This window comes from Clinocottus analis, unplaced genomic scaffold (genome assembly GCF_023055335.1).
Source record: "Clinocottus analis isolate CAN_PGR_092001 unplaced genomic scaffold, fCliAna1.0.p SCAF_15, whole genome shotgun sequence".
Taxonomy (NCBI): Eukaryota; Metazoa; Chordata; class Actinopteri; order Perciformes; family Cottidae; genus Clinocottus; species Clinocottus analis.
Window position 1 is genome coordinate 6,459,046 of NW_027175876.1, and position 11,743 is coordinate 6,470,788.

Genomic DNA, 11,743 nt, shown 5'->3' on the forward strand with positions numbered 1-11,743 from the left:
AAGAAAAGATTTTTTTTTTTAAAACATGAGATAAATCTAAATGGGGAGGGAGTGGAGCCCTCGCGAGACAGAGTGGAAGATTACCTACAACAGCTCGACAAAAGTAATGAGCTGCAGAGAATCAGCAGGGGGACCAGGAGCACAGAGAATACACAAATCCCATTAGAAAAATCCTACAATCCTGAAATAACTAAACAATTACAGTATATCCATGGGAATGTGAATTGCAATAGGAGTTTTTCAAAAAGCAGTATGCAGTACAACAGGAGATGGAAAGAAAGAATACAAGAGGGGGGTACATCACAGTTATTTCAGCTGCATAGCCCTGCAGAGACCCAGAGGTCACATGAAGGGCAGGGAGGAAAGCAAGATGACAAAACCTTTGTGCTTCACTGCATTCTGTAAGCCAGACCTGTTATAAGCACCACAGGGACTGTGCCACACTGAGAGTACAGAGAGACCCAACATTCACTCAGGATTTCCTCGACCAAATAAAGTCTTACTTAAAAAAGTCTGACTTAGTTTCTCCACAAAGAATCACTACTTTCGTTTACCAGAGATGTGATCACAAGTTTCTTGGAAATAAGTCACACAGCATGAAACAAGACCAAAACCCGTGAAAGGAGGCAGCTCTCCCAGCCCTAACTGTCACACCTCAAGCAAACCACAAAGTGTCAGCCGTCACAACTAACGTTATATATATTTTTTTTTTTTTAAACGCCTGGGAAGACGATTTTTATTGTTTCCTTCAGTCAACGAGAAGCCTTGGAGGTAGTCAAGTCCCCTTAAGAATAAACAGACACGGTTATGCAGTTACAATGTTTACCGGCATAAAACTACGCCACTCACTTTGTATTTGTGTTATTTTGCAAGGAAGCAGCAACCGTAGAACGCTTCAGTCCTCGACCTGTGGACAAACATGTGTTTACAGACCAGACGCTGAAGGTAACTCAAAGACGTCGCATTCTCGTTCAACCCCAAAAACCTCATGCGGCTAGTCCTCTGTCGCTGTCATGTCTGATTTGATGCATGACAGCGACATTTTACTGAGACGCTAGATTGATGTGAAGTGATATTTACATCACCGGACAGGCAAGAGCTATCAGTACACGCCATAAGCCGCTCAGGGCAAGTCACAACAACAACCGGTGCTACACTGCCTGATTATTTTTAGACTAAGGGCAACCTTCATCATTCGTCTTCTGACAGTTGTAAAGAAATTGCTGTTAATTTGATTTTAGAAGTACAGGCGCTTTAATCCCTGGAGATTTCCCCAACGTGTCATGATAATAAAAGCCTGAGACTTACAAATGAACCACAATTTGAAATCAATAGGAGGAGGTATTGTGTTATCATGTGCTGATGTGCACCTACCATAACTCACGAATCAGACACTGCGCTCAGTGACGGCCAACAAATCCAATAGAGTGCACGCAGGCTCATTTACTTTGGAGACGTTGACTCCTGATGATGAGGGACCTCTGTGGTGGAGTCGGGGCAGTGGTCAAACCCTTTGGTCACGAGAGCGCGGTTTCAGTAGACAAGTATATTGACCAGGACTAATACGAGTGCAAAAGAAATCCAGTATGTACACGGTGCACACGCAAGTGACCCCGGTAGTGCTGAAAATGCATTTGTGTTCAGTAAATCCCGTCATGAATCCCTACAAGTGGACAGCAATGCGTCCCTGGTTGTCACTGTCTTATATCCCAAAACACCACACACTAAAAAGGTTTCATGCGTCTCATATCCTAAGTTATTGTGAAATCATCATCGTGACCAAAGAAAAATAAAGATGGAAAATGGCCACGATGTTCTGAAAACTTGAACTGACCCTACCAACCAATACCACAGCTCTTGTGTCGCCAAGAAAATGTCCGTAATCAGACAACCTGGATACTAATTTGCTATTTTGCTGTATTTTCCTCTTCAAAATAAGAAGGCTGTTGTTCCTCGACCCTTCAGAGCTCTTTATAGCAGTCACTACATTCTCAGATTGCATTAAATAATGACAAAATATAAATAATGCTATTACTACAAATAGGAAGGATGGTCAAAACTTTGGTTTTAAACTAACATTTAAAACCAAATTGAAATATTTTTGCCTCACTATCAGCTGATGCTGATAGCTCACGTCCACAGCCAAGCTAAATACAGCTTTTCAAAGTCCAAACAATGTCTATCGTGAAGGACGACACGCGTATCACGATGCTAACAGGACTGCGGCATCCATCCTTCCACTTTCATGTCAAGTTTCATATTTTGTGTTCACTTTAAATTAATGCTATTGAATTAGCGCTTCAAAACATAATGACAAGCAATCCCAGAGCAGCCAACACCATATAATTTGCATGGCCAAAACAGTGTCGCTTCACATGCCAACAAGCCAACCAACCATCCGCCAGAGCAGTGGGTACGCCCTGTGAACACATTTGTATGTGTACAAATCTGAACCCATTTATTCTCTCCAGCCCACATGACACTGTGTATTTACGATGAGCCGCTCAAGCGTTGCCTTCCGTCTGTTGGGAATAATTAGCGCGCAGGTTGGTGACCTCTCTCAGGCACACACACATGTCCACACACACACACATGCCCTACTCCACAGCTTGCTTTCTATTATTTTGGTACGCGGACTGCTCGGAATTAAAAACTGGCTTTTTGAGCATTCATTCTTTCCTTTCATATCCAAATGTAATGAGTTTCAAATGTATCTTTGGTTCGATAATCCTAATTTACAAAAAACCCTTGATGACAGGGCTAAAGTCACACACTGTTCCAGAGAAAACAACTTTAGCCTTCATGCCCAATAGCCCTCGCTGTTAACCTTCTCGAGGTCATCAAGATTTCTTGTCATCCAATAAAACTGCTCTCTAGTGAAAAATATCACATGGCTTCCTGACTTGTGATGAGTCACTGGAAGAAGAAAGGCTGTGTGTGTGTGTGTGTGTGTGTGTGTGTGTGTGTGTGTGCGTGTGTGTGTGTGTGTGTTTGTGTGTGCGTGTGTGTGTGTGTGTTTGTGTGTGTGTGCATGGATGTTTTTTGTGTGGTTTTGTTTTTTTCTCTCCATTTGTGAACTGTCGTAATATAACTAACCTTCAAACTCACATGTAGCACTTTGACATGCAGACGTGCACACGCAGGACTATAATTTCTCTCAAGACAGCAGCTGGTAGAGATAAAGGACAGGGAGCGAGAGGAGTAAAAGCTGGAGTTAAATGTACACTAAATTATTGAAGAGAAGCAACATGGCAACAAGACTTTAATCATCCTAAACCCGGATCCCATTTGGGGCTTGTCAAGGCTAAAGGATTTAAGCAGGACACACTGTCAGGATATTGGACAGAGAGAGGCAGCAACTACATTGTTGTGGTACTGATGCAGCAAAATTTGTTTTCCATTTCTAAGAACCGATAGAGCAGAGGAAGCTGAGTGCTTTTTGGAGAGCATGAAAGATGAAACCGGGTACACAAGGGGTCTTTGATTAGGAGTACTTCACCTCACTGAACAGGTACGCATGCACACAAACTGCGTTCCAGTGATAGTGTAAAGTTGATGTGCACTGAATTGACATGAGAGCAACGTTTCGCCAGCTCTCTGGCGAACCACAGACTCTAATCTAAAAAAAATGCCATCTGGCAAACACAAGTCGACTCTTTTACCAGCAGCTCTTTCAACACACACACACACACACACACACGTCATCAAACACTCTCATCAGACGCGATAAGATAACTTAATCTCAAGCTATTCTGTCTCTTTTCTCATCACCAAATCCTCCTACCGCTTGTGTCAAAAGTAAAATGGGGTCAACGACGATGTAGTACTAACAATTCTTGATTTTGCGTGATAGAGGTTTCCCCCATGTGCTACTGCTAGCCTGCGAACCCGCTAACCACTGACAAAGGAATGAGTTTTCCTGAATATCACCACAGGTGTGTATGGTAAATAAAGACATGTATTGATCACGCGTGTGCACGCCGGAGCAGCTCACAACGACACGCAGTAAATAACACAGTGGCGGCAGCAGCAGCAGCTTAACTCCTCTGATGAGACTGTTGCTGTCTCAGGCAGCCTCCTCTCCGGCGCATTGCATAACTGAACACAGTCACAAACACACAACCCCAAGCCCGGAGCCATCGAGAAGAGTTAGCTCGCAACTATCAACCCCAATAAGGAGAGAGCAAAAATGAGGAAGATAATCAAATGCAACAAAACAGATAGAAAACTAAATGAATATACAAATTGTCTGTGACCTGAAAAGATTCTCTAAAAGAAGCAATAGACTAGAAATGCAAACCCTCTGTCTCTGACGATGCTGAACACATGCAAAAAGAAGAAGCCAGAGAGTCGTAGTAAACACTAATTACAATCAAAATATATTACCATAATCACAGACATATGAATTATATGGGCTACAATCAGTGTTCTGTTAGTGGCATCTGTGAACTACCCTGTGAAACAATTGCTTAGATCACATTTCAAATCCTTCGGGGATTTGTAACATACACTAGGAAGTCCCATCAAGGTTGGTTCACAATGAGATATATGCATGCACACACTTTCTAAACATTGGAATTGTACGCTGCAAACGCACACTTTCCTGTTTATATCCATGCAGATTGAGATTCCTCAGTGAGGTTCTCCTGTGACTGCAGACAAAGCTTGGAGGGTAGCACCGTTCCTGAGTGAATCAGAAGGAAGATTAATGATGGAGATATTTCATAGTCCAATGGTTCTCAACCTTGTACCCCATGTGAAATATCATTTTTCAGCCAAGTACCCCCTAACCAGCGCAAAATATTTCTGGTTGAAAAAAAGATAATACACAGCTCTGTGCCATCAGTCTAATTTAATATAGAATATATACAATTGATTTGTTTGAACTCACACTTATATTTTACTGAATATGTATTAAATAACAATGTTTAAAGGATCTTTAATGGATGCTGATTTGAAAAAAAAGCTCACGTACCCCCTGGAGTGCCTTTATGTACCCCCATTTGAGAACCACTGTCATGGTCAATCTCTGCTATGACCAAAAGCTGCACAGGGCCGCTGCCAGTCACAGCAGTTACTACAAAGCCTGTGTGCACCACCGTCTACCCGTATGCCCCCGTGGATGTCAGTACATATGCAGTATCCGCGCGTGCACATCCTCTAACATTTGTCATCGACCACCGTACGCTGAAGTGTGTGCGTGCCTGCGTGTGAAGGCACACGTGTGTGTTACCAATGCCACCGCCGAATGTCTATTCTGAAATACTAACTCTTTGCGATTGTGTGTGTACAGTGTTTGTGGCCCCAATTGTATGTGTGAGTCCTATGATGTCTGAGCCTGCCGATGAGATAATCTGGCAGAGCATGGAGTGACAATTTGATCAATTGCTGGCTCACAGGGAGTCTCTGAGTTATAGTGCTGCCATCTCTCCTGGCCACCACCAGTAAAGAGCCATCTCTCTGCAGAGATGAGCCGCAACACTGATACACACACAGCTGCAGACCACCCAGCAAAAAGATACATACACACACAAAATACATAACATACACTGTAGTTTGATTGCGGTGAGAAGCCAAAATCACCATGTTTTCTGTCGGGGAGTGACAGTATCTCTGATTACAGAGTGCTCTGGAAAAATTAGTAATTTCCACCCACATTATTCTTGCTTTCACAAATGGACTGAATCAGCAGAGTATAAATTTCAATTATCAAGGGTGGTGACTTTGTTCTTTTGAAAAATAAGAAACAGAAACTCCTGTTTACAACCTAAATGGATTATTTCCAAATCCTGGAAAGCTGGTTATTAAAATCAGGATATAAGTTCTGGGTATTGTTTGTGAGCTGTCCTCAACCAAAGAAATGCTTAGTTGACGACAGAAACACTCATACAATTGTGTATTCTCATCAATTAGTTGGTTTAATTTTGTAAAACTTTTTCTCCACAAAGAATCAGACAAAAGCACCACTTGAAAAAAAATTAATTTTGCCTCACAGGCTACGGATGGTGATTACAATTCCACTTTTGTATTCGAATTATTAAGAAGTAGCAGAGACTTTTCTTTATTTTAATTATTATGTTGTGGCAAATGTGTCCCCTTAAATTAGGCTGTATGTTTTGGTTAATGTAATTTTTCTGTCTGGAGGCTGATGAATCTCAATTAACATCAACTTTAGCTCTAATGAAAGTTCAGAATATCATCACATTATGATTATCATGGTTGATAACTCGATAAATTTAGCATAATGTTCACAAAATTCAGCATGAGCTGCAGCTCATTATGCTAAATTAGCACCACCTATTTTGACTATTTTCGCTGGCTGTATGACACCAACGCTGTGTGCCAACAACCTGCATCTGATGCAAATACAATTTAAATACTGGCCAAATGTCTTGTGTTAGGTTTAAGCAATATTAGATAAAATGACGAGTGGCATCAGTGCAACACATTTTGTGTCTGGTCCAGAACTAGAGGAAATATAGAAAAAGCAATCAGTGAAGGTTCTCTGCCTGTAATGACAAACACTTTGACTAAACAATCAAAACCAGAAGACTTTTATAATTCGGCATTTCCGAACAGCTTTTTTTTCTGAAATTACACAGCTAATGTGATAGATAGCTCATATGCGTGCCATGTTTGCGAAACAAAATCTGTTTTCCAAATGACACGACTTCTTTTCGCTCCTGAGAATTTTTTTACAGAAAACAATTAACAGCGGAGTGTGCACTTGGGCATATCTGTCTCAGTGCATTACCACATACAGATCAATAAGGATTCTATTCTTGGCCATTAGATCTTCAAGCAGGGATAGCCTGCCTCTCTCACTCTTTCCGATCTATTCCCTCTCTCCGCTCTATCGGCCTGACCTCTCCTGCCAACCTCTTTCTCTATTGCCATCTTTCCCTCCTCCAGACAACACCAAAGGGACATTGTCATCTTCCCAGCTGGACAGTGGACGCAGCGGCCGAGTCAGTGGCGAGCATCAAACACGGGACAGTTTTGGGGGATCACAGAAGTGATTGGCTTTGTGGCTGGAGGGATCAGCCGTGTCCTCTGAGAAATCTCACACTCACACACACACACAGACGCACGCACACACACGCACACATGTACGCGTAAATTCACTCGCACTCATGTACAAATCCACACACACCTCCTGTTCCTGCTGTAATTCTCAGTCCTCTGCCACGCTGCCAGGCTGAGGCCCTTGATCTGCCACTTCCTGTAATCCTCCATGGGAGAAGGGTGCAGCCAAATGTCCTGGCAGGCCAGCCAGGCAAACAAACACACATACACACAAACACACAGACACACAGATAGCCACGAGTTGCCGCTAAGTGCAAAAATAATGACCTCCAGGACATAGATGTGTATCAGCGCAGGAGTCAGAGGATGTCTCTCACAAAAATATGATCAAACTTTAACCAAAATGCATGAAAAACACACAAGATGCAGGACGGCACCGCAAAATAATATGAACCGTGATATCCATTATGCCCCTTTCATCTGTGCCACGCTGGTATCGTTGTCATCAGATAAAGAGGCAGGGCTGACTAAACAGCAAATGACAGGGGAAGAGAACCAAAGAATAGATGGATGACTCCCAATTCACCTTCCCCTGACTTCTGATAAGACTCTATCTGATCCACATCACTCAAACACAAGAGATTCTTCTGTTCATCAAATTTCAAAGTGGCCAGTTTCAGCCAGAAGGAACCATCTGACGAGATCATTTCAGCCAAACTATGGATAGTCTGAGGGAGTCCTGATCCCTGAGCTGATTGGTTAGAGGCATCTTTTTACACCACGAGTACAGCTGTTTTTTCTTCTCATACTGAGTTTACCAAGCCTGGAGCTCACAGGAGTAATGTACCAGCCAGCAAGACATAAGCCCCATTAAGCTTATTCACCAGTTCCTGCATCAGTCCTGACATGTATTTCTAAAAGAGGAGGGATTTCATCTCCTATCTACTAATACATGTGTACCACTGACAGAAACCATGAATTCCTTCATCCGAAGCAGAGCAGCTGTTGAATCTGTAAATCTTCAGGAACATTCAGTCTCTTCCAGGAAAAAGTGGTGCATTATTATCTCCTCAGTCTCCCTCTCTCTGCTTTTAAGAGCAGAAAACACTCTGCAGGTACACACACTGAACACCATCGTCTTTTAAGAAGTCTGGTAAACATGGCTGTGTAGACTCTCTGCTCACTCTACTCTGCCTTCTGGTTTCTCTGTTTTTACCCTCACCTCTTCAGTGCAGGTGAACAAGTATGAGTCACGACCATAGCTGCCAGCAGGCGGGAACGAGGGACAGCCAGGTGGACGGCTCTTCATCACACCGTAATGAGCTGGCAAAGGTTGTGGGACAGGCATGAGAACACATGGAGAACCTGTAAAAGCAGCCTGACACAGACGAGCTTGCGGGCGTTCTCTGTAGCTGTACGACTCCCTGCGGTGCCGTTCCATCACAAGCTGTTGTCCCTATTTGTGTAAATGTCCCAACATTGCAAGAAAGACGACGCAAGCTACCTCAACCGCTTACTTCTCCAGCTCAAATTGCAGCACATACTTCAATATGCGGCTGGATATGGACCTTTTAGTGACATGTCTTGTCACTTTTCAACGTCGTTTCTTCATTGCTTGTTACCAGAAACTCTTCGGCAGGCTCTAAAAATACCCTGAAACCCCAGCGATGTATGCAGCATCTGACTACTGCAGCTCAGACATCTGTTCACTTACCTGCTGCTGCCTCCCAGAGATGCAGTGACTTAAAGGAGCTGCCACAGGCCATGGTAACCTCTAACATTGGCAATGAGAAGCAAAAGGATACAATCTGAGAGCTCCACTCTGGGTGCCGATGGCCAGTATCTTCTGCACAGGGTCGAAAGCCATGGACGACGGCTGGTAGGGGAAGCCATGACGGACAGTCTAAAAGACGTGCACAGAGATGAAAAAAAAGAGAAGATGTTATTGATTTGCATTTCACAGCAGGGGTGTTGTTTTGTGACAGGATATCAAACACCTGATTTTGGTAAACAAAGACCCAGATGGATGTGGAAAGTGTTATGAAGCGGAAATGTAAAGTCTGAAACAGCACAGACAAGAGAAAACGAAGGGGTGGAACAAACGCACTTTCTATGCACCGTTGCTCTGTTCTTTGTGATAGATGATATTTGGCTTTGCTATTTAGGATCCTTTTATAATCATAGGTCTATTTTGAGACTCATTCTCTCCCATTTCACTCTTTTTATCTGGTTTTCCTTCTCTCGCTGCCTCCCACATGAAGTCGTGATTACGCTGATGTCTGGAAATCAAAAAACAAGAAAAGCGCAACAATAAGCAGCCTTTGGTCATAATTTCGTGCAGGGCCTTCTAGTCGAGTGCATTGTCCTGGAAGGTGTTTATGTTTTCTGTATATTTGTTTGCGTGACTGTAGCTTTATGGCGTCAGTCAGCTGGTGGTGGGCTGGTGGATTTGTTTGCTTAGCGGCAGAAGGCTAAAGCACGTTACATAAGAAGCACTCAGTGCAGCACAGACACCTGCCTTCTCCACAAAGAAACCTTACAGAGAGTTTTTGTCCAGACAGACAGTGAAGTGCATGAGGGAGGATGGAGTCTTGTTTAAAGAGACTTCCATCAGAAGCTTGGCTGTCGCTCAATGTCAGTCAAACCTGCAACCTCCGAGCTTGTCTTTCCAAAAACAATATCCCCTTAAGCCCTCAGGTGTGTTGGCTTGACTGGATTCGGTATTCTAGTGTTCTAGTTATCACTTCAGGCACTCTATCATAATTCCCCTGACAACTGCTAAAATGATTACAGTTTATAAACGTTCACCGGCCCAAGCCGTGGACATCTGCACAGTGTGACGGTGTTTCGTTGGCGTGTCTAAAACAGTCAAGGTCAACAATCACATGACTCTTCCATTATGCTGAGCTCCAGAGGCACACAGAGGCTCCGCCACGAAAAATAGGTGCAAAGGGCTATGAGTAGCTACCAACCAAAGGGTTGTATTCAGCATCTTAAGAACACCTGAACAAGCCTTTGTGTCAGAAAGCCTTTAGTAACTGTACCTTTAACACCTTTAAAAGACTCCACAATCAAGCCAGTTACAATTATGCAAGTTAAACATGTGGGGAAATCAATAGCAGGCACACAGCAAACCATTGGGCCACACAGGGGAAAAGCTTTATAAACCCTATAGTGGGCTAAGATGTAACATGCATAGTAGTAAACTGCCATTGAATTGTTTTTTTCTTCAAACAGGCCCCGCTCACTTCAGGCGCCATCAGTCCCCAATGGATCAATGATCTGGTGGTAAAGTAGTGTGTGCCTGTGCACGTGCATGTGTGTGTGTGCCTGTGTGTGTGTGTGTGTGTGTGTGTGTGTGCCTGTGTGTGTGTGTGCCTGTGCACGTGTGTGTGTGTGTGTGTGTGTGTGTGTGTGTGTGTGTGTGTGTGTGTGTGTGTGTGTGTGTGTGTCTCAGGGAGACAGATCTAGAAAGAGAGGAGTGTGAGAGGAGAGAGAGGGAGAGGTGGGAGGGGGAGTAGGGGATGGAGAAACTCTGTGAGGAAAAGACAACAGGAAAGGGGATGGCACACGCTCACACACGCACATTAACCAGAAACCTCCGTTTTGCTAATCCAAATCCAGCAGATTATGCAAGAAGGGATCAGTTTGGCCCAACCCCTCGATATGACAGTTCATGCCAAGCAACACATACAGCAAGAGGATGATATTTCCACAGACCATTAAGTCCTATATTGCCAGAACAGAAATATCTAGTGGTTTTGAGAGATCTCAGAGCAAAATGATTGCACAAATACTTGTAACCAGACAAGAACTTACTAATGTGCATTGTCCTGTCGCGAGCGCGCATTCGCCATACAGTATGCGCATTGTAGTCAGGTACGTTGCAGGCTACCCACCATGGCACAGGGCGCTCTAATGCTCCTCTTTCTAAACATAAATCTTGCCGAATGTTAAATAAACATTCAATCAGCTGGTGCTCGTTGTAGTTTTAGACTACAGAGCAAAATTATTCCCGAATGTGTTTGTATTTTATTGTGTGGAGCTCACTTGCACCTGCTGTAAAATGCGATGGAATACGCGCAGTACGGACTGTGAATTATAATGTAAAGAGCATGCATGCGGAAACGGCTAACCGTGATAAAAACCAGAGCTGTGTTATAAAATCATCAGGCTCGCCCACCTTGCAGAGCTGGAAATGCTCGGACTGGAGGGTCTCCTGGATCAAATGGTTCTCCTGTGGCCCCACTTGGACAGACGGGGTGGAGGAGGAAACCTCTTTCAAGCCGTCCAGCACCTTCCTGATGTTGAACTTCTTCATCTTCAGACTGCAGAGCACAGAATTGAGATCACCCGCAAAAGATGAAGGGGATAGCCACTTTCTCTCTGACACACACACGCACGCTCAAGCACACTCAAGCGCTCTCTCTTCTGCTTTGCTGTGTAAATCTCACATTTGAGTGATTGTTATTTAGCGCAGTCTCCATGCTGCTGGAAGGCTCTGGCGCACACCGCACAGATCGCTTCTTTTTTTTTTTTTTGACGTGTAAATTTGGAGAGGAGCTGCTTGGATGTTGGTGCGTCGGTGTAATTTGCTCGGAGTCCGTGCTGTGCCCCACTGCGTCTCGGTGGCTCCGCTCTTCTTCTCGGCTTCCCTCCCCTCCCCTCTCGGCTCTGTGCGCCGCTCAGCCAAGGCGGAAACGCAGCGCAGCGGTGC

The 11,743-nt window shown here is 44.0% G+C and overlaps 1 protein-coding gene across 3 annotated transcripts in view; it reads right to left on the reverse strand.

The window, feature by feature from the left end:
- The window catches only part of stxbp5a (syntaxin binding protein 5a (tomosyn)), an 82,313-nt gene extending 70,570 nt beyond the window's left edge, over positions 1 to 11,743 (reverse strand). For all 3 annotated transcript variants that reach the window (XM_068576715.1, XM_068576714.1, XM_068576713.1), the window contains exons 1-2: positions 11,210 to 11,743; positions 8,832 to 8,929 (exon numbers count right to left, since the gene is read on the reverse strand). In XM_068576715.1, the coding sequence (XP_068432816.1) occupies positions 8,832 to 8,929; positions 11,210 to 11,347 (236 nt within the window). In that variant the 5' untranslated portion in view covers positions 11,348 to 11,743. The remainder of the gene's footprint in view (positions 1 to 8,831; positions 8,930 to 11,209) is intronic.